Source organism: Notolepis coatsorum (assembly GCF_963971535.1).
Source record: "Notolepis coatsorum genome assembly, chromosome: 2".
NCBI classification, from domain to species: Eukaryota; Metazoa; Chordata; class Actinopteri; order Aulopiformes; family Paralepididae; genus Notolepis; species Notolepis coatsorum.
Window position 1 is genome coordinate 57118324 of NC_140166.1, and position 27996 is coordinate 57146319.

At 42.4% G+C, this 27996-nt stretch overlaps 1 protein-coding gene across 1 annotated transcript; it reads left to right on the plus strand.

Moving 5' to 3' along the window:
* Positions 1-27983, plus strand: slc38a7 (solute carrier family 38 member 7). The gene is made up of 12 exons (XM_084308769.1): positions 1-76; positions 3664-4280; positions 5957-6010; positions 11490-11634; positions 11920-12058; positions 12193-12291; positions 13098-13155; positions 14492-14606; positions 19627-19774; positions 23451-23650; positions 23758-23809; positions 26087-27983. The coding sequence occupies exons 2-12, from the start codon at positions 4032-4034 to the stop codon at positions 26190-26192; spliced, it is 1365 nt and encodes a 454-aa protein (XP_084164895.1). The 5' UTR covers positions 1-76; positions 3664-4031; the 3' UTR covers positions 26193-27983.
* Positions 27984-27996: the final 13 nt, after the last annotated feature.

Here is a 27996-nt window from a genome sequence, read left to right on the forward strand (position 1 = left end):
CGTGCCCCTCTGCTTGTTCAGCAGGAATGTTATTCTTCTCTCTGGGGTTCAGCTGCAGGTGACGACACGCTCTGAGGTACAGTAACTGTTTATTGAGATATTATATACATGTATATATATTTACCCTTTCTAACTTAACGTATGTTGGTTGGTATTTAATATCCAGGCAGCTGTTGTTGTGATGGCGGTTACCTAATGATAACCTGTCGTTAGCTCGACGAGCCCCTGTTAGCAACAACAACAACCTCTCATACATTGTGCTTTAGTCTGGTTGTTATAATTCATGTTATAATAACCCGGACACGTTTAGATTAGATTAGACTCAAATGTATTGTCATTGATGTACAGTACACTGAAAAGAAGTTAAGCATCCAACCAGAGTGCAAATGTAACACAGTAAAGTGCAATAGTATAGTAATATACAATGAGTTGAAAATGGGGGACCCTGATGTAAACAAGACGAAAGTCTTTCTCTGGTCTGCATCCCCTTAACAATTGTGTGTATTGAGCTGTACTGTAAAGTTTTCATTCATTCATTCGTATGATGTGATTAACGGCATTAAACGGCATATAAAACACACTGTATGAATGAGTACTACTGAGTAATAGTGCTAATCAGATGTATGTACAGAGTTGTAGTGTTAATATGTACAGTGATGCAGGTATACAGACACTAATGGTAGTGAGTCATACTGGCCAGCAGCGTAAGAGTAGGTAAGGGATATATACGTTACAGATATAGATACAGTATCTACAGATGTGTGAAAATGATTATATGCAGGAATGTACAGACAGATGTGAGTGTCATCTGATTGATTGGACCTCTCATCGCTTCAGACATTTTGCATCATCATGTATTTGTAAATCTGGTATGTCATAAATGTATAGATGTAGCAGTACTGTCTATCTGTATGTCGTGTATGTTTTGATGAATTGAAAATGGGGGACCCTGATGTAAACACAAGACGAAAGTCTTTCTCTGGTCTGCATCCCCTTAACAATTGTGTGTATTGAGCCGTACTGTAGTGTATTGTACCCATTCTGCAATCTGGTAATAAAGTTTTCAATCAATCAATCATTAGAAGGTTAAGTTCTCACAATTCTAATCTCTGTCGAATCTGTAAAACCATAATATACACATGGAAGGTAGACGACAGAGTACAGCAACTTGCAATGGGCCTGGTCTACAAGATACACTACACGACCAAGGTACCCATGTACATGTCAAAATACTTCCCAAAGGTCAGTGAATACCACGATCACAACACCAGAGGGAGCTCCACAAATCATGTTAAACCCAGATTCGGCTCAAACAAGGGACTAAACACGTTTTGCAATTATGCCACATCAATGTGGAATGCCCTACCTAAAGCTGTAAAGGAATGTGAATCACTACCCACTTTCAAAAACACTCTCAAAGAACACCTACGGGAGACTGCAATTCGAAACTGGCCCCTACAAATGTCCTAACCCAGTTGTACAGTAAATTACCAAGTATGGCTTTGTCATTATTCCAATGTACAGTGTACAGTGTGTGTCCCCCCCCTACCCAACCCCCCCCCCCCCCCACCTCCAATGTACAGCCCCCACCCACCCACCCAACCTCCCCCAATGTACAGTTTCTACGTCTATACACTTTTTTTCTGCAAATCTGGTATGTCATAAATGTATAGATGTAGCAGTACTGTCTATCTGTATGTCATGTATTTCATATATGTTATGATGAATTGAAAATGGGGGACCCTGATGTAAACAAGACGAAAGTCTTTCTCTGGTCTGCATCCCCTTAACAATTGTATGTATTGAGCTGTACTGTACTGTACCCATTCTGCAATCTGTTAATAAACTTTTCAATCAATCAATCAATCAAGGGTTTTACTGGGTAGAAAAGAAGAAACTGGAACTTTGGAAAAAATGGATCAACAACACGACCACTATCTGATTAACTCGAGGTCCCAGTGAGGGGATTATGGTGTGTGCACAGTGGTCACCAGCTGACATGAAGTACAGTTGTATCCTGGGATGAGTCACGTGACCATAAACACCTGACTGTCATGTAGCCAATCCTGGTGTCAGATCAGCTGACGTTAACCCTTTCACTGCCACACGACAGAAGGTAAATCCTTTACTATCACACATTTAGTTGGGCTGGGGCTTCTCCCTGGGTCTGGGGCTGGAAAGTTGATTTAATAAAAAAAAAAAACTAATTTAATCAGATTAATCACTTTATTCAAATTGAGGATTTACTTAGTTTGAGGATATTTATTTAAAAATAAATAAAATAATTTTCTCCCATCCCAATTTCGTGTTTCCAATTCTTCCCTCCCCTGTCTTGAACGTTGCTAGACTATGCCTCCCACTGGTCGGCTGTAGTGAGGATAGAAGCCTTGCATCACGTGTCCCCTCCGGTACACGAGGAGGCAGCCTGTCGCATCTTTTCACCGCAGCAGCTCGAACTCTCAGTGGCGAGGAGTAACGCGTGGGAGGCTCAGGCTGCCCCCGATACTTCCTGTTTCCACCGCACCGGCGTCACCCAACCGACCTGTAGGAGTCGCTGTCCACAACGTCCAATCCCCACCCACCAGCTTTCCCACCCTCTAACACTGCCAATTGTGTTAGTATGACGGCCGGCCAAGCCGGTAGCAACGCCGAGAGCTGGGCTCGATACCAGCAACTCCTGCGTTAGTGGCGAGCGCCTTGCCCACTGCGCCACTCAGCCGCCCTTTTCTTTTTTTATATATATATATTTTTTAATTAAAAACGAAGGTTCGAACGTCTGTTAGAAAAACCCTGACGTAGTTCGAATCCCAAAAACAGGCCTCGGGGACGGCCTTAAACTACACTATGATGTCCTACTTAACTGTTAACTGTTAGTGTCGACTTTGTAAAACTGATAACATGAAGACTCAATCAATCAATCAATCAATCACATTTATTTGTATAGCACGTTTAAACATGACGCTTGTCAACCAAAGTGCTTCACATAGCTAAGCTAAGTACAAAGAAAAGTATAAAATAAACAGAAAAAAATCAACGGATAGACAAAGGAAAAACAGAACAACATGTCAACAAGTACGGCAAGAGTCAGAGTGAGTCAGGGAAGGCCGGGCGATATAGGTGGGTTTTGAGTTTTGATTTAAAAGACTCGATGGAGGGGGCAGATTTGATGGACATGGGGATGCTGTTCCAGAGGTCAGGGGCTGCGACCGCAAAAGCACGTCCCCCCCTAGACTTGAAGTTAGACCTACGAGTGGTTAGGAGACCCTTATCAGCCGATCTGAGGGCCCTGGCGTTGGTATAGGGGGTGAGGAGGTCTGCTAGGTAAGCAGGGGCTTTACCATTTAGGGCTTTATAAACCATTAAGAGGACCTTGAAGTCTATTCTAAAGCGCACCGGGAGCCAGTGGAGGGAGGCAAGTACAGGGGTGATGTGAGCTCTCTTCCCGGTACCTGTGAGCAGTCTAGCGGCAGCGTTTTGGGGGAGTTAACTTGTAGACAGGCTATGGTGGATTTATTTAGCCCCAGGTACAGGGAGTTACAGTAGTCTAAGCGTGAGGATATGAAGGCGTGAATTACTGTGTTTTGCTCAGTTGTATCAACGTGTCTTCCTTCCACTATATGTCTCCTTAAATGTAATCGGTGATCAATGATTGTTTCCTTACAGGTCCTTCAGTGAGCGGCTGAGCCCTATCTAACGGACCCTGGTGATAACAACATTCTGTGAGCGCCTGAGCCCTATCTAACGGACCCTGGTGATAACAACATTCTGTGAGCGCCTGAGCCCTATCTAACGGACCCTGGTGATAACAACATTCTGTGAGCGCCTGAGCCCTATCTAACGGACCCTGGTGATAACATTTTGAAGCCATCAACAGTTTCCTGAAAGCCCTGGAAGTTGATCAAGAGCGTCTCTGTTGACCTGTGACCTGATTCCATGTCCCCCGGGAGGAGGGGGGCGCGCCCGGTCGACGTGTGTTTCCTGGGGGCGTTTTGGGGGGTTTCGCCGGCCCGGCAGTAAACTATTAACTCATCATGGCCATTAACAGTGAGGCGGCGGACTGGGGCGCAGCCGGGGCGAGCGACCCCGGAGAGAGGGCGTGGCTGCTGCAGAGCCCCAGCGTGGAGTCCGTGCGCCCCCCCGGGTCGGAGAGGAGGGGCGGGGTCTCGGCCACGGGCGCCGTCTTCATCGTGGTCAACGCGGCACTGGGGGCGGGGCTACTCAACTTCCCGGCGGCGTTCTACATGGCAGGAGGCGTGACTGCAGGACTGGCGCTCATGATGGTGAGGGGGTTCTGGCCACGCCCCTTTATATATGACCACGCCCTTTCTGTCTGACCATGCCCTTTATATCTGACCACGCCCTTTATATCTCACCACACCCTTTATATCTGACTACGCCCTTTCTGTCTGACCACACCCTTTATATCCGACCATGCCCTTTCTGTCTGACCATGCCCTTCTTTCTGACCACACCCTTTCTGTCTGACCACACCCTTTATATCTGACCACGCCCTTTATATCTGACCACGCCCTTTATGTCTGGCCACGCCCTTCTTTCTGACCACACCCTTCTGGCCACACCCTTTCTGTCTGACCACCCCTTTCTGTCTGACCACACCCTTTATATCTGACCATGCCCTTTATATCTGACCACACCCTTTATGTCTGACAACACCCTTTATGTCTGGCCACGCCCTTCTTTCTGGCCACACCCTTCTGGCCACACCCTTTCTGTCTGACCACACCCTTTATATCTGACCTCACCCTTTATATCTGACCACACCCTTTATATCTGACCTCACCATAACACATGGTGCTCTTTTTTAAGCTGTTAAACTGTAGGGTCCCCTGTTAAGCTGTTTTTATCATAAATCGATCAATATAGACCATATTAATTAATGTTATGTTTCTTTTTCAAATGTAGCCAAGAGTAAAGACCCTATCAAAACAGAAGTCAAATTGTATATGTTCAGCACTACGTTTGTTTACAGATGTTTTTAAGATTTACCGAAAATAATAATTTATCGGAAAAATGCAAATTCTATCTCTCGTATAAAAGAAAACATGCTGTTTGTTGTATGTGGATGTTTGTTTGTAAATCAAGAAACTGAAAATAAAATTTTAAGTAGAAAAAAAAAACATGCAAGGAAATAACTAAATCCAGATTTAACACTGCCATTGGAAAGAGGAGATTTCCCCCTATCCATAGATGTATGATTTGGCCATAATAAGGTCAAGGTCAAGTTCAAGGTCAAATATGAATTTATAATTAAAATGTATTATAATTTATTACTGTATCTACAAATCCTTCTGTTTAATCATCTTCCCTTTATTCATTTTGCTTAGATTGTACACTTGATCTCAAGAAGGTGCTGAATGAGCTCAGTGAGCGAAATCAAAAGCACCTCAATGTTTTCATGGTGTTATTCACCGGCAAAGATGCAAAAAAAAATCATAATTTATATTCTCCTTTGTTTCGTCACAATTTACTCAAGCCTAGTAACAGACACAATATTTCTGACACTGGGAATACATACCCCCAGGTCCCTAGATGTTCCTAGATACCAAAAACATGCAAATTGACCTTGTAGAAGTGGAGCAATCTTCCATTTACTTGGGCATGTACCTTTAGGCGACATTTCTGAAAATAGGGCTACAGCTCAACAGGTTTTAAGCACATGGTGCTCTTTTTTAAACACATGGTGGCGCTACACCATTATACAGGGAAACCATATGAGTGAATACTCTTCATCATACTGGCAGGCCTCTATCCACCCCCCTCAACTGGTACCCTCAACCTTTCAGTGACTCCGGGTTCCCGAGAAGCACTTTATAAATGCAATGAATTATTATTATTATTATTACATGTGCCAAACAGGGCAACCTGAGGGCAATATTACTGGCCTGCGACCAGCTGTCTGTCGTATAATCCCTCCTGTTTCTGCTCTGTGTTTCAGTTCATGCTGATCTTCATCATCAGTGGGCTGGTCATCCTGGCCTACTGCTCCCAGGTCAGTGTCGCGTGTGCCAGGCCTGGTGTCCCCATACCTGTCTTGTCTCTCTCTCCTCTCTTAAGTTATCGCTTCATTTACATTACAATTTATCACAGTCAACTCGGGACAGCTGAAGCCACCACAGTCAGGACAGACAGCTGAAGCCACCACAGTCAGGACAGACAGCTGAAACCATCACAGTCAGGACAGACAGCTGAAACCATCACAGTCAGGACAGCTGAAACCATCACAGTCAGGACAGACAGCTGAAACCATCACAGTCAGGACAGCTGAAACCATCACAGTCAGGACAGCTGAAGCCACCACAGTCAGGACAGACAGCTGAAACCATCACAGTCAGGACAGACAGCTGAAACCACCACAGTCAGGACAGACAGCTGAAACCATCACAGTCAGGACAGACAGCTGAAACCATCACAGTCAGGACAGCTGAAACCATCACAGTCAGGTTAGCTGAAACCATCACAGTCAGGACAGACAGCTGAAACCATCACAGTCAGGACAGACAGCTGAAACCATCACAGTCAGGACAGCTGAAACCATCACAGTCAGGACAGACAGCTGAAACCATCACAGTCAGGACAGCTGAAACCATCACAGTCAGGACGGACAGCTGAAACCATCACAGTCAGGACAGCTGAAACCATCACAGTCAGGACAGACAGCTGAAACCATCACAGTCAGGACAGCTGAAACCATCACAGTCAGGAGCTGAAACCACCACAGTCAGGACAGCTGAAACCACCACAGTCAGGACAGACAGCTGAAACCATCACAGTCAGGACAGACAGCTGAAACCACCACAGTCAGGACAGCTGAAACCACCACAGTCAGGACAGACAGCTGAAACCATCACAGTCAGGACAGACAGCTGAAACCATCACAGTCAGGACAGACAGCTGAAACCATCACAGTCAGGACAGACAGCTGAAACCATCACAGTCAGGACAGACAGCTGAAACCATCACAGTCAGGACAGACAGCTGAAACCACCACAGTCAGGACAGCTGAAACCATCACAGTCAGGACAGCTGAAACCATCACAGTCAGGACAGCTGAAACCACCACAGTCAGGACAGCTGAAACCATCACAGTCAGGACAGACAGCTGAAACCACCACAGTCAGGACAGACAGCTGAAATCATCACAGTCAGGACAGCTGACACCATCACAGTCAGGACAGACAGCTGAAACCATCACAGTCAGGACAGACAACTGAAACCACCACAGTCAGGAGCTGAAACCATCACAGTCAGGACAGACAGCTGAAACCATCACAGTCAGGAGCTGAAACCATCACAGTCAGGACAGCTGAAACCACCACAGTCAGGACAGACAGCTGAAACCATCACAGTCAGGACAGCTGACACCATCACAGTCAGGACAGCTGACACCATCACAGTCAGGACAGCTGAAACCATCACAGTCAGGACAGCTGAAACCATCACAGTCAGGACAGAGAGCTGAAACCACCACAGTCAGGACAGACAGCTGAAACCATCACAGTCAGGACAGCTGAAACCATCACAGTCAGGACAGACAGCTGAAACCATCACAGTCAGGACAGCTGAAACCATCACAGTCAGGAGCTGAAACCATCACAGTCAGGACAGCTGAAACCACCACAGTCAGGACAGACAGCTGAAACCATCACAGTCAGGACAGACAGCTGAAACCACCACAGTCAGGACAGCTGAAACCACCACAGTCAGGACAGACAGCTGAAACCATCACAGTCAGGACAGACAGCTGAAACCATCACAGTCAGGACAGACAGCTGAAACCATCACAGTCAGGACAGACAGCTGAAACCATCACAGTCAGGACAGACAGCTGAAACCATCACAGTCAGGACAGACAGCTGAAACCATCACAGTCAGGACAGACAGCTGAAACCACCACAGTCAGGACAGCTGAAACCATCACAGTCAGGACAGCTGAAACCATCACAGTCAGGACAGCTGAAACCACCACAGTCAGGACAGCTGAAACCATCACAGTCAGGACAGACAGCTGAAACCACCACAGTCAGGACAGACAGCTGAAATCATCACAGTCAGGACAGCTGACACCATCACAGTCAGGACAGACAGCTGAAACCACCACAGTCAGGACAGCTGAAACCATCACAGTCAGGACAGCTGAAACCATCACAGTCAGGACAGCTGAAACCACCACAGTCAGGACAGCTGAAACCATCACAGTCAGGACAGACAGCTGAAACCACCACAGTCAGGACAGACAGCTGAAATCATCACAGTCAGGACAGCTGACACCATCACAGTCAGGACAGACAGCTGAAACCATCACAGTCAGGACAGACAACTGAAACCACCACAGTCAGGAGCTGAAACCATCACAGTCAGGACAGACAGCTGAAACCATCACAGTCAGGAGCTGAAACCATCACAGTCAGGACAGCTGAAACCACCACAGTCAGGACAGACAGCTGAAACCATCACAGTCAGGACAGCTGACACCATCACAGTCAGGACAGCTGACACCATCACAGTCAGGACAGCTGAAACCATCACAGTCAGGACAGCTGAAACCATCACAGTCAGGACAGAGAGCTGAAACCACCACAGTCAGGACAGACAGCTGAAACCATCACAGTCAGGACAGCTGAAACCATCACAGTCAGGACAGACAGCTGAAACCATCACAGTCAGGACAGCTGAAACCATCACAGTCAGGAGCTGAAACCATCACAGTCAGGACAGCTGAAACCACCACAGTCAGGACAGACAGCTGAAACCATCACAGTCAGGACAGACAGCTGAAACCACCACAGTCAGGACAGCTGAAACCACCACAGTCAGGACAGACAGCTGAAACCATCACAGTCAGGACAGACAGCTGAAACCATCACAGTCAGGACAGACAGCTGAAACCATCACAGTCAGGACAGACAGCTGAAACCATCACAGTCAGGACAGACAGCTGAAACCATCACAGTCAGGACAGACAGCTGAAACCATCACAGTCAGGACAGACAGCTGAAACCACCACAGTCAGGACAGCTGAAACCATCACAGTCAGGACAGCTGAAACCATCACAGTCAGGACAGCTGAAACCACCACAGTCAGGACAGCTGAAACCATCACAGTCAGGACAGACAGCTGAAACCACCACAGTCAGGACAGACAGCTGAAATCATCACAGTCAGGACAGCTGACACCATCACAGTCAGGACAGACAGCTGAAACCATCACAGTCAGGACAGACAACTGAAACCATCACAGTCAGGAGCTGAAACCATCACAGTCAGGACAGACAGCTGAAACCATCACAGTCAGGAGCTGAAACCATCACAGTCAGGACAGCTGACACCATCATAGTCAGGACAGCTGAAACCATCACAGTCAGGACAGCTGAAACCATCACCTACTATGCCTATATTACTACCTACTATGCGACAGTGGCTCGGGAGGTAGAGCAGTCGTCTGGTAATCTGGATGTTCCCGGTTCGATTCCTGCTCCTCTCGGGCAGCGTGTCGAAGTGTCCTTGAGCAAGACACTTAACCCCTAATTGCTCCCAATGAGCAGGTTGGCACCTTGCATGGTTGCCTCAATGAAATATCAGAGTGCTACAGGTTAGAAACAAAGAAAAGAAAAAAATAATTATAGAAATGAAAAGCAACAGATAAATAAAATAGGCAAAGCTAGGGGCAATTCCCAATACACAGAACAAAGACAAAGTGGAATTTGGATAAAAGCGTTTGGCTAAATGACTAAATGTTGCTTCATCTCCTCTCCTCATAACCTCCTACAGTTTCTCCAAATCTGTTCATATTCATTTTACTTTTGTCATTTCTTTCATTCCACCCACGGTTAACCGTCTGTAGTGCGATAGTAAAGGGTTAACCTTCTGTAGTGCGATAGTAAAGGGTTAACCTTCTGTAGTGTGGTAGTGAAAGGGTTAACCATCTGTAGTGTGGTAGTGAAAGGGTTCATTCTCAGTGTTCTCGCAGCGTGTTCTCGCGTACAGTATTACACAACGCCACGGTTCACTAAATGACACGGCTGTTGTCATTTAATGAGAATCACCTGCCACTTGATTGCGGTCACCTGTTGTTTGCGAACGAAGAAGAAGGCTGTGATGGAGGACAGCGCCGGAGAGTAAATGGATAACTTTCTGATCAGGACTTGGACTCTCGTCCACACAAGCTGTCCTCCTGCCCCTGGAGGCCTGGAGAGGAACTGCGATAATGTTGACCAGGGACACGTCGTTTAGGCCTTTGTGAGGATGTCATGGTGATAATGTTGACCAGGGTGACATGTTTACATGTTACATAATATCCCCTCTCTACTTCCCATTTCCCCACTATTCTAGTGGCTGAATGTTATCTATATCACCATCTAGTGGCTGAATGTCATCTATAGCAGTGTTTCTCAACTGGTGGGTTGCGACCCAAAGGTGGGTCGCGGGGCCATTTTGAGTGGGTCGTGTGTGTGTAAAAAAATAAATAAAAAATCATCATATCCTTTTTTTTTGCACTACCTATCTTTGTGGAAGTGGCTTCTCAGCTCTGGTCCAGCTGAAGACAGAGCAGAGGAACAGATTGGACATTGAGCATGACCTCAGAGTTGCTTTGTCTACCATCACCCCAGACTTTGAGACTCTTGTCAGGAGCAAACAACATCCCCAGTTATCCCATTAGTTCCCTGGGATGTTAAGCTAAGAAGTCTGCTAAGAAGCATTATATTATTATTATAAATTTTTTTCATTGTGTTTTTAGCCCTAGTTGCACTTTTGTTGCAACCCCAGTTATCCCATTAGTTCCCCCAAACTTACTGTAGGTCTGTTATGTTAAGCTAAGAAGTCTGCTAAGAAGCATAATATATTATTTAGTATTATTATTTTATTTCATTGGGTTTTTAGCCCTAGTTGCACTTTTGTTGCACTTTTTTGTGTTTATTTCATGTTTTAACAGTGCATGAAAGATTGTGTATTACTGCAACAAAAAAAAGTGAAATAAATCATAGTGGTTAAAAAATTTGGGTCGCGACTTAATGACTAAGGAAAATGTTGGGTCCCGAGGCTAGACCAGTTGAGAACCACTGATCTATAGCACCATCTAATAATAATAATAATAATAATATCTTAAATGTATATAGCGCCTTTCAGGAGACCCAAGGCGCTTAACAGCTAAGGGAGGGGGACAGGGAACAACGTAACAACAAAATATTAGTCAAAAGGAAAGAAAAGAAAGAAAACATAAGAAAAAGGGGAAATCAGGCAGTCATTTACAAATTTTGTGGCTGAATGTCATCTATAGCACCACCTAGTGGCTGAATGTCATCTATAGCACCACCTAGTGGCTGAATGTCATCTATAGCACCACCTAGTGGCTGAATGTCATCTATAGCACCATCTAGTGGCTGAACTGTGCTAATAAACGAGCCGCTTACTACGGTGCCCGCTCCAGTGTGCAGCAGTGTTATATCTTAATGTCCTGCTGCTGTTCTCAGGTCAGCAACGAGGGCACCTACCAGGAGGTGGTGCGTGCCTCGTGTGGGAAGGCGACGGGGGTGATATGTGAGCTCGCCATCGCCATCTACACCTTCGGCACGTGCATCGCCTTCTTCATCGTCATCGGAGACCAGCTGGACCGCTGTGAGTGTTATCTCATCGTCATGTCGTCGTTCTGTTTACTCTACTGCTGTGACTCTACTGCTGTGACTCTACTGCTGTGACTCTACTGTGTGACTCTACTGTCTGCTCTGACTCTACTGCTGTGACTCTACTGCTCTGACTACCCCCACTCTTTCATTCTCCGTCCTTCATATTAATCACATGTTCTCTGTCCTTCATATGAATCAATCACGTGTTCTCCATCCTTCATATTAATAACATGTTCTCCGTCCTCCACATTAACCACATGTTCTGTCCTCTTCACAGTGATCGCTGCTATGGGTCACGGCTCGGAGCTCGGAGGTCAGTGGTACACGGACCGGAAGTTCACCATCGTGGTCACCGCAGTGCTGTTCATCCTACCGCTCTCCATCCCCAAAGAGATCGGCTTCCAGAAATATGCCAGGTACACACACACACCATGGCTACAGTCGTACACGCGCGCACGCTTCATTGTGCCGTGTGGGATAAAGATGGGGGTGTCTCGTTCGCCCTTTGTGATGTCAGAGATGTGTGTGTGTGTGTGTGTGTTGTCACCAGTGCGCTGAGTGTCGCGGGCACCTTTTACGTCACCAACGTGGTCATCGTGAAGTACATCTGGCCCGACGAAGCCATGACGCCCGGCGACATCCCCACCAGGTACGTTAGAGCTGCAGTATGTAGGAGTTTTCAACTCATTGTTGTGGACAAATGCTTTGGTATATGAAAATATACATTGAAATATACATTATAATAAACTATGTTCAGGGAAAAACTGTCCCTGGGACACTGAAAAGTTACCATTTTTATTGTTGTTGTTTACAGTTGCAGGGCCAGATATTTGGTTTTCAAATATATTTACTATTCTAAGAAGCATCTGCTAGGCTTCTGTTATATTTATGGTGCTTCAAAATGATTTTTCATTGACCTTGTGATAAAATTAAACAAATGAAAAAGTGACATCATAGTAGCAGGTTCTGCAAATGTAAACAATTATCTCTCAAAACTACAAGGTGCACCTTTAAAATACCATCATTTCCTACATTCGGTTGCATTTGGTCATCATTTTCTATCTTTTGGCTCTTTTTTGGTGGACAAACCATACGTGCACCGTGACTCGCGACTGGAGACTAGCTCTGCTAGCACACTGTGTACAGACGGTTTCAAACTGTATTTTACATTAGAAAGCAAACCAAATAAATGGACAAGAGAAAAATAAATCTCAATTTGGTCAGTATTGTCATTTGGACAAGCAAAGCCATTACTTTGAGTTTTAGGCAAGAAAGACAAGTCTGTCCACTGTCTCTGGGTTTAAAGCTGCCCTGTTGCAGGTCACAACAAAAAAATTTATTATCGATATTATTTTTATTATCGATTATTAAAATATATCGCGATCATTTTCGTTATCGTTTTATCGCCCAGCCCTACGCTGTGGTTGGTTGATCAGTCGGTGTGTTTTCTTCCAGCCCCGCCTCCTGGACCGCAGTGTTCAACGCCATGCCCACCATCTGCTTTGGCTTCCAGGTATTTGTAAACACAATCCAATGACTCTCACTTGAGGTCGCCAAACCCGTAGGCGGGTTTACAATAATGACGCAGCGCGGTCTAGGCCGCTCATCTCACAAATGCAGAAAACGTTGCACGATTCAGAAATAGGTAAAAAAAAATGATATTTGCAATTTATAGTGCTTTAAAATGTGTTTCCTTATTTGCTAAATTGAATACGACTTGTAAATGTGTTAATTATTGTTAACTTGTCCAAAACGTTCAGTCTCAGGTGTCGAAGACGGACAGAAATGACAGCTACCAAATCCATTTCGAGACAATGGACCCAGTAGGCTACTTTGTTGACGGTGTGAAAAGAATTTATGCAGAGAAAGCTTAATATCTTTAGAAACGTGTATATCTCTGTAGCATAAAGACAGTACGCATCAGGCGCAAAAGTGACAATATCTCAGCGTAGAAAGCTCTGATCGACTCGGGCTTGGTTTTAAATTATTTGGGAGACATGTGCATAAAAACCTGATTATGATCATGTCTCTACCACGACGACAGCCCGAGCTGTGAGTAGGGATGGGTACCTTTCACATTTGAACCGATACGGTACCGGTACCTGTGAATCGATACCGGTACCCAACGGTACCTTTTTTCTGTACTTTAGTCTCAAGAAATTTAATTTACCTACCTAGTCGTGAAAAAAAATAATCCAAACTTCAAATAACTACAATTTCGACAGTTTTCGGCTTGCCATTGCTCCGACTGCTTTGTTGTTGAATCAAGTCAAATCCTAGGTAAGCATATATTGTGCGTGTGAACGTTGACATGAAAAGAAAAAAAGTTTAAAAAAAAAGTTTTTTTCTTTTTCTTTTTTTTCTTCTTCTCTGTATCTCACTTGATTCGATACTCGGTAGTACCGACGTGTTTCGGTTCGGTACCTCAAAAGTACCGAATTCAGTACCCATCCCTAGCTGTGAGTGAATTACGCAAAGGGGAGCAACGCCTTGTAAATTGCCATTCTCCCTTTCTGCGTGCGTGTGCATGTGTGTGTGTGTGTGTGTGTGTGTGTGGGGGAAGCTCAGCGTAGGAAGCTCTGATCGACTCGGGCTTGGTTTTAAATTGTCCGGGAGACTCATGTGTCTCTGTCTATCTCTCTCTGTGTCTCTTTCGCTGTCTGTCTCTCTCTTTCTCTCCATATCTCTCTCTGTCTCTTTCTATGTCTCTCTCTCTCTGTCTGTCTCTCTCTCTGTCTCTCTCTCTCTCTCTCTCTCTCTCTCTCTCTCTCTCTCTCTCTCTCTCTCTCTGTCTCTCTCTCTCTCTCTCTCTCTCTCTCTCTCTCTCTCTCTCTCTCTCTCTCTCTCAGTGTCATGTCAGCAGTGTGCCTGTGTTCACCAGTATGAGTAGGAGCGAGCTGAAGCCGTGGGGAGGCGTGGTCACCGTGGGAATGATCATCTGCCTCTTCGTCTACACAGGAACAGGTGTGTGTTTTCATCTTCCTCTTCGTCTACACAGTAACAGGTGTGTGTTTTCATCTTCCTCTTCGTCTACACAGGAACAGGTGTGTGTTTGTGTGAGAGTGAGATGTTTCCTCCATCCTGGCCTGAGTTCCCAGACTGCGGCTCATAAGGCCTTTTGATTTAAAGGTGCTATAGATAACATTCATCCACTAGATGGTGCTATAGATAACATTCAGCCACTAGATGCATTCAGAACGCAGCGGCCCGCCTGATCTCAAACCTACCGAAGTCGGCCCATGTCACCCCACTTCTCAGGGACCTGCACTGGCTCCCCAATGCTGCACGAATCCGCTTCAAGGCCCTCGACCTAGCATACCGTGCGGCAAAGGGAACCGCTCCCGCCTACCTCCGGTCAATGGTCTCTAACTACACACCCTCAAGACCCCTACGCTCTGCATTTTCTGGCCGCCTCAGACCCACTCCTATCCAAGCTCCGGGAGGGTCATCAAAGAGAAGTCGCCTATTCTCAGTTCTTGCCCCACAATGGTGGAATGAACTACCCACCCCAGTTAGGACAGCCGAATCACGTCCAATCTTTTGCCGTCGACTAAAGACGCACTTCTTCAACCATTATCTGAATTAAAAAACAAAACAATATTTTTTTTAAATCTAACCCTAACTAACCGTACTGTCATGCACTTGTCCTAATAAACTAACCTACACTGTAGCACTCAACACTTTGATGAACATTGTTTCTCAGCTGATAGAGTTGTTCCCTTCCTGATGGCTTGTCGTACAGAACTTGTAAGTCGCTTTGGATAAAAGCGTTCAGCTAAATGACTTAATGTAAATGTAAATGTAGATGGTGCTATAGATGACATTCAGCCACTAGATGGTGCTATAGTATAGATAACATTCAGCCACTAGTTTGTGCTATAACATTCAGCCACTAGATGGTGCTATAGATAACATTCAGCTACTAGATGGTGCTATAGATAACATTCAGCCACTAGATGGTGCTATAAATAACATATAGATCAGCGGTTCAACAGGGGTTCCGCGGCACACAGGGGTTCCGCGGAGAGCTGTCAGGGGTTCCGCGAGATGCCTGATGGGAATGTTTCTTTAAGAATATAGAATGACAACTATTAACTAAACAAATAGTCTATCTAGTGCTTCATGTGTATACAATAATTGCCTAATCTAATAACATGAACTAAAAAAGAAATCGATCAAAATGTCTTCACACGTTTCGTAAAGTTATTATAGAAACAACTTAACGTCCGCGTCAGGCGTCATTGCTTTTACCAACAGATTTTCCAACGCATTTCCAGAGAAGTCGCATTCGTGTGACGTCACATCGCGGGTCCTATCTCCGTTACAGAATGAATGAATGAAAACTGTATTTAACAGATAAACAGTAAAAGGCACTCTGCAGATTACATTTATATATAGCTGTTTTATACGTCAACATTGTGTCCCTGACCGTCAACAAAGAATGGCAGGATGTGATGTCATAAACAAGCGTCACCTCACTAGAATAATATTTCCAAATGGTCACACTATGTTATTTTTATAGAAAACAGTGCCGCTGCAACAGATAGCACTTTATTGATATTTTTCTGTATTTAAAAAAATAAATACATGATTTTCTGTTTTGAGAAATGGTCACACTAGTTTTTATTTTTTTTTGAAAACAGTGCAGCTGCAACAGATAGCACTTTATTGATATTTTTCTGTATTTAAAAAAATAAATACATGATTTTCTGTTTGATAAATGGTCACAATGTTATTTGTATAGAAAACAGTGCAGCTGCAACAGATAGCACTTTATTGATATTTTTCTGTATTTAAAAAAATAAATACACGATTTTCTGTTTGATAAATGGTCACACTATGTTATTTTTATGGAAAACAGTGCAGCTGCAACATATAGCACTTTATTGATATTTTTCTGTATTTAAAAAAATAAATACATGATTTTCTGTTTGATAAATGGTCACACTATGTTATTTTTATGGAAAACAGTGCAGCTGCAACAGATAGCACTTTATTGATATTTTTCTGTATTTAAAAAAATAAATACATGATTTTCTGTTTGATAAATGGTCACACTATGTTATTTTTATGGAAAACAGTGCAGCTGCAACAGAGCACTTTGATATTTTTCTGTATTTAAAAATAAAATACATGATTTTCTGTTTGTTTCCCGGTTTCAATGGGTTAAATAAACGTTATTTTGAAAGCAAGCACTTTTGTCATCATTGTAGCAAAAAAGACAGGACCGCAAAAGTCTTTATCGTATGTAGGGGTGCCCTGGAATATTTTTTTGGACACAGGGGTGCCTTGGCAGCAGAAAGGTTGAGAACCCCTGCGTATAGATAACATTCAGCCACTAGATGGTGCTATAAAATTTCAGACACTAGATGGTCCTATAAATCAGGGGTTCCCAAACTTTTCAGGCTGCGACCCCCGAAATAACGGTGTCAGAGAGCCGCGACCCCCACTATTATAGGAGGGGGGCATTATTTTTTATACTTTTTTTTTATTTTTATTATTTTTAATTATTATAAATGGAAATGTATGGTTGAAACATGCAAACGTTCAAACGCACACACCAATAAGCATTGGAGGCTTTTAACCAGGGCCGTACTGGGGAAATCATTCAGGCCAGGAAATATATTGTGCGAAATATAGCCCCAGTCAGGCCACTGTTTAAGCAGGGGGTCTGGGGGTCCCCCACCAGGAAATTCTTTGTTACAAAGACTTAATTTCCTGCATTCTGGTGCAGGATTTTTTTTAATTTGTACCCTTTAAATGCCAGTGTTTGTGATGGCATCTCTAGCGAGGGTGGCGGAGAGGAGGAGCCTTGCTAAGCTCCAGGCCATCAGGGAAAACCCCACCCATCCACTATACACAGACTTGGCTGACAGGAGGAGCATGTTCAGTGCTAGGCTCACACTACCCAAATGCAGCACTGAACGGCACAGGAAGTCCTTCATTCCAACAGCCATCAGACTATATAATGCATCACTGTGCCTCACTGCATCACTAGCGACTAGCGGCCTCCAGGCTCCACAACAGGGGGCAGCGACGGCTGCCAGACATTGATCTAGGACTTATAGGAACCCAAGGAGGACAATACACTACCTGAAGCATACTGCACCTTATGTGACACTGTGAATACTGGAATATACATTTCATTTAGTTAGATTTAAATTATAATTATATTGACCAAATTGTTTACACTGCTTCCCCCATGCTCAGTATATTCTTACTGTATTTATTTCTGTATATTTCATTTCATTTTATTCTATTTTACTCTACTCGTATCCTAGGCAACTTGATTTGATTTGTGTTATTATTCTAATTTGTGACCTGTCCTGTCTAAATGTTTAAATGTTGAGCGATTTGCAGTGTCAAATTTCCCACGGGATAATAAAAGTATTTCTATTCTATTCTATTCTATTGTTAAAAAACAGGCTAGCATTATGTATGATTAGCAACAATACTGATTTTGATGGATTTTCTGTTTTCTTTGTAATGTCAGATTGAAAAAAGGACTAAATTGTCCTCTGTTGAAATAATTTACCACTTTTTCTTTCATAAATCTTTTATTCAACTTCAGCCCTGATCATAACACCACATATTAATTTTATAATTCTAACCCTTTAAATGCCAGTGTGTGTGATGGCATATATTTGCAAATGCAAAGTATATTTTTCTGGGAGGGATTATTACAGGCTAGTATGTGTCAATGATTAGCAACAACACTGATTTTGATGGATTTTTAGTTTTTTGTAAGGGTCCCGCCTCCACCAATCACATGCGTCTCCCTTTGTGTGTGTGTATGTGTGTGTGTGTGTGAGCAAGAGAGAGAGAGAGAGAGATAGTTCTCCAACTTGTGTGAGTTGCAGTGAACTCCTGGTTGTTCCCCACCTAGGTTATCTAACTATTGCACCGCTGCAACTAGAAACACTGGCCTGGCCTGCTTCTAAGTTCAGTGGCCTGACTGCATAACATTTTTTAAATTAAAATGTTTATTTTTATTTTTGAAATATTTTTAATCATCTGGCGACCCCCCACTTTGGGAACCACTGCAGTATAAATAACATTCAGCCACTAGATGGTGCTATAAATAACATTCAGCCACTAGATGGTGCTATAAATAACATTCAGCCACTAGATGGTGCTATAGATAACATTCAGCCACTAGATGGTGCTATATAGATAACATTCAGCCACTAGATTGTGCTATAGATAACATTCAGCCACTAGATGGTGCTATAGATAACATTCAGCCACTAGATGGTGCTATAGATAACATTCAGCCACTAGATGGTGCTATATAGATAACATTCAGCCACTAGATTGTGCTATAAATAACATTCAGCCACTAGATGGTGCTATAGATAACGTGCAGCCACTCGATGTCGCACTAGAGCACCAGCATCATTTATCCAATCAGGTGCCTTCCATGTGGGGAAGTAGGGAGGGGACACATGCACACAACATGTAAACAACAACATTAATTTTGGACCCACCAACATTTTTTAAATGATACATTAATTAACCAATCATTATTTTGGAGGAAAAGCAACACTTTCATTCTGCACCTTTCTAAAAGGTTACATAAACATGTTGTCTATAGCGGCTTTAAAGTATAGGATTATTAGTTTAGTAGTTTCCTGTCCAACAGTAGAATGATGTCATAATGATTATGACAACTGGTCAGCAGCATGTTATTACAGAGAGTAACGCAACATATAACGTATTGCTACGAAGAGCAAGAATGTAATGTAACTACACTACATTTAATTGAGTAATAAGTAATGTGTAATGTATTACATTTTAAAGTAACTTCCCCAACACTGTCTAGCAGTGCAATGGAAACTTGTTATATTTGTCAAATGATACCGCTTTCCACAAAAGACGATATAATGGCATCCTCCCCAAGGCAAAGGAGCAGCCTTACTCGAGATCAGAGAACCGCTCTAATTGACTTGAATTGACTTTAATACCTAATGTTTGACTTCCTCAGGTGTGTGTGGCTTCCTGTCATTTGGCTCCAATGTGAACCAGGATGTGTTGATGTCATATCCTTCCGATGACATCGCCGTGGCGATCGCAAGAGCCTTCATCATCATCTGCGTCATTACCTCCTATCCCATCTTGCATTTCTGTGGCAGGTAACATACATAATCAACAAATACAATATGTCTCGTACTGTAAACCACGATGATGTTGTGTAGTGACGATATCGGGTGTGTAGTGATATGGTGGTGATAGTCGACTGGTAGTAAAAAAAATTAAATTAAAAGGAATTATATATATATATATTTTTATATACCTTTACCTTTTTTCTGTACTTTAGTCTCAAGAAATTTAATTTACCTACCTCAGTCGTAAAAAAAAATCCAAACTTCAAATACCGTAATTCCTCTAATAGTAACCCCGGCTTGTATTTGTTTCAACTGTAGCGGATACCAGGCTTGTATTAGGAGGAGGCATGTATAAGAGAGAGGCCTATATTTCAAACAGATCATAATGAATAAATCAACATTTTGTGTCAGTTTGAACCCAGTAAAATGGACTGGGTTCATTTATTGAAACCAAGCAAGTACTGTATGAAATACGGTAGTAAACAGTGCAATTACAGGTGGTCAAAAAAAGTAAAATAAAGTAAAATAGTGCAATCACAATACTGGTATAATAATAATAATAATAATAATAATAATAATAATAATAATAATAATAATAATAATAATAATAATAATAATAATAATAACTTCGTTTTATACAATTCTGAGGTAGGCTTACTCTCTTGGTAAACATTAACACCATACCATTATATGGTATTTACTGCACAGCCAGGCCAGCATATAACAACAATAACTCTAATATACATGAAACCCGGCTTGTATTAGGAGGCCGGCTTATAATTGCTTAGCTCAACAGCGCACCCGGTCATTAATAGAGACCCGGTTTTTAATTGAATACCGGTTACTATTAGAGGAATTACGGTAACTACAATTTCGACAGTTTTCGGCTTGTCATTGCTCCGACTGCTTTGTTGTTGAATCAAGTAAAATCCTAGGTAAGCATATATTGTGCGTGTGAACGTTGACATGAAAAGAAAAAAGTAAAAAAAAAAAAAAGTAGATTTTTTTTTTCTTTTTTTTTTTTCAGTTTCTCACTTGATTCGATACTCGGTAGTACCGACGTGTTTCGGTTCGGTGCCTCAAAAGTACCGAATTCGGTACCCATCCCTAATTAGCAGTGATATGGGGGTGGTCTCTGCAGTGATATGGTGATGGTATCAGCAGTGATATGGGGGTGGTGTCTGCAGTGATATGGTGATGGTATCAGCAGCAGGGCTCGAGACTAACGATGTCCCGTCGTCCCGGGGACGATCAAATATTGATTTGGGACGAACAGAAATCTTTTTTGGGACGCAACCGGGACGGGGAGGATTTTTTCTTTTTTTTCACAGGAAATGTAAATTAGCCGACTGTCAGTGCGCGCATATATTGCTGTCAAATGATGAATCTAAACGTTGCATGATTAGCCGAATCCAATGTCTATCTCCGTCTCCCAAGGCAGCGATACGCTAATCCAACATCAAGCTCCTACCCACCACTCCTCAGCCAGTCGCGCTGCAACACCAAGGTTAGGGCTGGGCGATATGACTATTATATAAATATCGGGTACAGTTCATTAACAATACACTTTTTCAACGTATCGTGGATATCGTGATGTTTTGCCCAATAGGATTGTGTCGCGTCAATCTGGTCCACACGTTACTCGTTCATATCTCAGCCTGTGTTGAGATATGCCCATTCCGCGGTCTGTTAATAAAGTTTTCAATCAGACGGATGTATGGAAAGGCTTTTATTATAACATTCGTTGAGGTAAAATCATTATGGCTCATTTAGTCATCCTGTGGTGCACTAGTCTCCTACTAGTCGGTTGCGGGGAGCTAATGTAAGTAGCTTTGTTGATGTCAGCACACCGGACATTCAGGAAGTCAAAAACTAATGGCGCTTGCCGATTGGTGCTAAGAACAGCAGGGCGGGTGCAAGCGGTGTGACGTAATTGGCAGACTCGACTGTCAATCAAAATGATTCTGTTGTCCGTCAGAATGAATGAAAACTTTATTAACATATTGCAGAATGGGTACAATACAGTACAGGAGGATGAAGACCAGAAAAAGACTTTCGGCTTTTTTACATAAGGGTCCTCCATTTTCAATTCATCAAAACATTTAGAGACATACAAATATACAGTAGTTTCATAAAAATGCTAAAATGCTATTGATTGATTGATTGATTGATTTAAAACTTTATTAACATATTGCAGAATGGGTACAGTACAGCTCAATACATACAATTGTTAAGGGGATGCAGACCAGAGAAAGACTTTTGTCTTGTTTACATCAGGGTCCCCCATTTTCAATTCATCATATTTCATATCTAAATCATATAATATCTCATTGCTAAATATATGCAATATATTATAATCTAATAATCCAATAATCTAAATCTAATATATAATATAAAAATGCTAAATGCATGGGTATTTTATTTTGTCTTTAATGTTAGCTTGCAAACTCAAATACTGTCTTGGTAAGCCTCATAATGAATCGTTTGGGGTAAAAAAGAAAAACATCGTGATGTGTATCGCCGAAAGGTCAGAAAATATCGTGATATCATATTTAGGCCATATCGCCCAGCCCTAACCAAGGTCCTACCCACCTCTCCGCAGCCAGTCGCGCTGCAGCAGCAGCAGCAGCATCACACCCCAAATGAATCTCGCTCCAAAAAATAAAAACGTGTTATCAGGTGAGGGAAATCTCTCTTACCTAGGCTTTCTCCACTGTACTCCACTTAGTTATCAAAGGTGGAATCTCTGGACGCAATGACATTATGTAGTTTAAAGCTAAACTACGTTTTTCTTTCTTGTTAGAAGAGGGATAACTTATTCAGTTAGATTTGATTTGATCTTTATTTATCTCTAACATTTTCAACCATAAACATAATAACAAAAAAAACTAAAACGAAATACAATACATTTAAATATATTTTCCTATGGAAAGAATAATCAACATGGCTCCAATTGGTTGACTATAACAGCACCGTGACCAAATATCCCTATACTAGCACCTTGTTAAACACTTTTTTTTTATATTTATTTTTAATCATAATTATTCTTGTGAAATCTTTCCACCATGGGAGCCTTTTGACTAAATCAATTTATTCTCCCCTTCTCTGAATGGTGTTTCTTATGGCAATAACAACTATAGACGACAAAACCAAAGTAAAGAAACTACATTTGATTTTTGGGACGGTTACATTCACTTTGGGACGGTTAAAATTGTATTTCGGGACGGTTCTGGGACGGTGGTGAAAAAAGTTAGTCTGGAGCCCTGATCAGCAGTGATATGGGGGTGGTCTCTGCAGTGATATGGTGATGGTATCAGCAGTGATATGGGGGTGGTCTCTGCAGTGATATGGTGGTGGTATCAGCAGTGATATGGGGGTGGTATCAGCAGTGATATGGGGGTGGTCTCTGCAGTGATATGGTGATGGTATCAGCAGTGATATGGGGGTGGTCTCTGCAGTGATATGGGGGTGGTATCAGCAGTGATATGGTGATGGTATCAGCAGTGATATGGGGGTGGTCTCTTCAGTGATATGGGGGTGGTATCAGCAGTGATATGGTGGTGGTCTCTGCAGTGATATGGTGGTGGTATCAGCAGTGATATGGGGGTATCAGCAGTGATATGGGGTGGTCTCTGCAGTGATATGGTGGTGGTCTCTGCAGTGATATGGTGGTATCAGCAGTGATATGGTCTGGTCTCTGCAGGGCCGTCATGGAGGGCCTGTGGCTGCGTCTGCGCGGGGATCTGGTGGAGGTGTGCGTGAGGAGGGAGAGGAGGCGCAGGGTCCTGCAGACGCTGGTCTGGTTCTTCATCACCCTCGTCCTCGCCCTCTTCATCCCCGACATCGGACGGGTGATCTCCCTCATCGGAGGCCTCGCCGCCTGTTTCATCTTCGTCTTCCCAGGTAACGCCTTCGTCGCCTATAATATCGTCTATATAATATTTCTATATTGTTAATTGTAGCGAGGTGCCTTTAATGTTTGTATCCGCTGTGTCTCTTCTGTTGGACAGGCCTGTGTTTGATTCAGGCGAAGCTCTCGGAGACGGAGAATCGATCTGCCAGGTAAGTCATTCAATTCATTAACTGGGTGTCAGTTTCATACAAGCGTTTTGTTCTCTTGAGAAGGACTTTGCTCTCTACTTACACTGTATGAATGCATGATCCTCTACTGCCTTACACTATGAATGCATGATCCTCTACTGCCTTACACTATGAATGCATGATCCTCTACTGCCTTACACTATGAATGCATGATCCTCTACTGCCTTACACTATGAATGCATGATCCTCTACTGCCTTACACTATGAATGCATGATCCTCTACTGCCTTACACTATGAATGCATGATCCTCTACTGCCTTACACTATGAATGCATGATCCTCGACTGCCTTACACTATGAATGCATGATCCTCTACTGCCTTACACTATGAATGAAATAATTTTTTCATGTCATGTCCAAGACACCAAAAACAATAATTGAATATAACATTCACTTCCCAAGGTTTGTAAGCTACACCATGCACACCATCAGAGGCCAAAATAAATACATCATTGTTATTTTCTTTTCTTTTTCTTTTACATGAAATATAAAACATGACAATACAATAATAATAATAATAATAATAATAATAATAATAATAATAATAATAATAATAATAATAATAATAATAATAATAATAATAATAATAATAATAATAATAATAGACATGACTTCACAGGACAATAATAATACTAACAATAACAATAATGACAATAGAATAACAAAAATAATAAATAGACGCAAAAATCTAAATTAAAAATGTAATTATATTGCTACAGACACCACAAAAGTCATTTCCTCCCCCACCCCAGGACCAACACCCCAACCCCGCTCCGCTGCTAGATAGTGGCTTTAACTTTCTCAGCTGATGAGACCCACAGCTCAATGCTGGCCTGACCAACCCCAATTACACGTGCAGTAGAGATGTCCATATAAATGACACCCAGCAGTGTCAGAGACCAATTAATCATTGTGAGTTACTCAGGTTGTTTCATGGCTATAAGCTTCTTGGCTGCAGTGATACCCGCCAGAATGATTCTTGCTGGGTCTAGAACCATGAAAGTAATAATTTAGTCTCGTCCTATGTATTAAAAACTCAGTGTTGTCTTAAGTATGGAATTTATTTCCTTTTTAACTATCTTCCGTTGTGTGTTCATTTGTTCATTGTAGCTAGTCTGCAATGATGCGTATAGGTCCGCGTATAATGTTTCCAATTTTTCTAGTTTATTTAAACAAGTTTTACGCAAGTTGGAAGCGAAAAGTTACTTCTGACAAAGCCCTTTACGGCATTCCACAGAACTCTAGGGTCTTACAAACGTTTTTTTTAACAAGGATGAATTAAAACGCCATCTGAGAGCTCTTGTGGATAGTCTGCCAAACGATGCTGTAAAAAAAATCCATTTGTGATCCGAGAGAGCTAAGGGAACCAGCGAAACATCGGATTTATCAAACAAATGAGGAGATGAGAATAAGTCGTCAATTCTAGAAAAAGTTTTGTGTCTTCTTGAGAGGCAAGAGTAGTCCTTTAAAGTAGGGTTGACCAAACGCCATAGGTCAGTGAGGCCAGTATCACAAGCCCAAGTCCTAAGGGCATTAGAGGACCGTTTCTGGTCATATGTTTCCGAGAGACCGGATCTGTCCGTCGTGGAGTCGCAGCACGCGTTGAAACCACCGCCCACTATGAGAGCGTATTCATGGGGTTCTAACATTACTTTGGTGATCGTTTTGTAAAACTGCATCAAATGTATTAGGGCCATTTTCCTGTGAGAATATTCAACCTTTGCCGTTGTTATCCTCCACATCACATATGTTCTTTTCGTACGGTTATCCCAAGCTTTCTCTAAATATTCTCAAAGTGCAAATACCCTGTGATAAAAAATAAATGTGTGTCATAACTACCTACCTCAAACTATAGCCTACCCATATACAGTAACTCTCTGATAGCATGTACAATAATGTTGTATATACCATATTTACTGCATATCCATAGATGCTATATCTGTACATATCCCTTCCCTACTCTTACTAGTTAGTTTAGCTTCTGACCAGTATGACTTACTGTGTCTTTATACCTGCATCACTGTACATATTAATACCACAACTCTGTACATACATCTGATTAGCACTATTACTCAGTAGTACTAATTTATATATTTTATACCCAGTTTAATTACCTGTACATTGTATATTAATATTGCACTTTACCGTTACATTTGCACTCTGGTTGGATGCCAAACTTCTTTTAGTTGTACTGTGCTTGTGCTGCATGATGACGATACTTTAATCTAATCTCTACAGTTGGTATGCGCTGGTGATCTATGGCGTCGTCATGGTTACCATCGGAGCGTTCATCTTTGGCCTGAGCACCACCAACTCCATCTACCAAGACGTCATCAATAACTGAGGGAGCAGCTGCTGCTTGTCCAGAAGTACTGACCCGCGCGTCTCGGGAGGCTGCCGGTGTGAATCCCGTCCCGCCTCGCCCTCCCCCCCTTGGCCACGGAGGCTATAGTTGCTGAACAAAACTTTAAAAACTGTTTTAATCAATTCATGTCAATATGATGCTGCATGTTTTAATTTTGTCCCTTTTCTTTTTATGTTTTATGCTCAGTAATGTTTTATTGCATCCTGGGGCTGTCGTCTCCTGGCTCCGCCCCCCTCCTGGGGTTGAGCTGCACAAACAAACACCAGAATGTTGTGTATTGGGCCAGTTTGTTTCCCTATTGGCTACATGTAGGTGTTTGACCCGTCGGTAATTGACCATCACAGATGTCGAGACGGCTGTTGACCGGTGTCTCGATCAGAGAAATTCTCCTACGATCGAGTTACAGATGTGACTTCGGGGACTTTTGTTATGAATGAGGCCCAATCCTGTAGAGAAGTTGCTTTTATTTACCTTTATTTTAATTTATTTAAAATATTTTGCTATGGAAGAACCACCGACATCCATCAGGGTCTTGACTGACTGAGGAAGCAAAGCCAAACATTGTCTGAATGAATTAATCCGATTGATAATCATGCGAGAAAACCACATCACCATCATTTAAACCAAGGACCTAAACGTTGTAAGACCCAGATTATAACAACATTGGTCTCAACACTGAGGATGTCATGCAGGTTTTTCCTTTTTGTATTTTAAAGCTTGTGGCCAAATGGTTATTAGAGTGATTTTACAATATTCCCTGAATGTATCCGGCAGTCATAATTAGTCATATAGACTAATGTAGCGTGTGTACTAGCGGTCGATATTTGAATGATACGACATTCCAGAATTGTTAAGTTCCATTTCTGTGAGAGTTTACACTTGACCTGCCGTTAACAAAACAAGGCTTTATTTTGTGTGTAAATGTTGCCAGGATGAGGAAAGGGACACAAGATCATGGACTTTAAACAAGGCTTTATTTTGTGTGTAAATGTTGCCAGGATGAGGAAATTGACACAGGATAATCGTGGACTTTAAACAAGGCTTTATTTTGTGTGTAAATGTTGCCAGGATGAGGAAAGGGACACAGGATAATCGTGGACTTTAAAGGGATAGCACAAAGCACATTAATTACTTGAATGAGACTGCATTGAGTTGGCATTTTGTCATGGTTATACAGTCATTTGGAGAAAGGGAAATATAAATACTCAACCTCTTGACTACAGTATTTATTGAATGTGGGTTTGACTATGAAATGGTTGTGCATCTTGACATGCTGTTTCTACAGATACAGTAATATTCCGTCCCATTATAGTTATAACTGGATGTCCATCTTATAGTGTAGATCAATATGGTCTGTATACTAATGGAATTAAAGGGGCACTTCAACATAATCTCACATCCAGGGACATTGAATCCTTGTTAATTACAGCTCAATTAAATAAGGTAGCAGTCATTACATGATTTTTTCCATCTACTTTATTGAGCTGTAATGAACAAAACAACGATTCGATGACATCACTGGTGGCCATATTCAAACAAATTTACTCAAGAACTGTCAAACTAAATTAATGTGCAAAACTAGTTTTTGGATGTGAGATTTACTAAATAAATCAGCATGGGATTTTTGGTGAAGTGGCCCTTTAAGAGCTCAGGACTGAAGTAATTTTATAAAATCATGATTGACATGCCCTATTGTCCAATAAGGTGGCTTCAACCTCAAATGTTAAACATGAACAGCACCAACTCAGTCCAATAAAATCATTGACATTCTGGCGTGTGAATG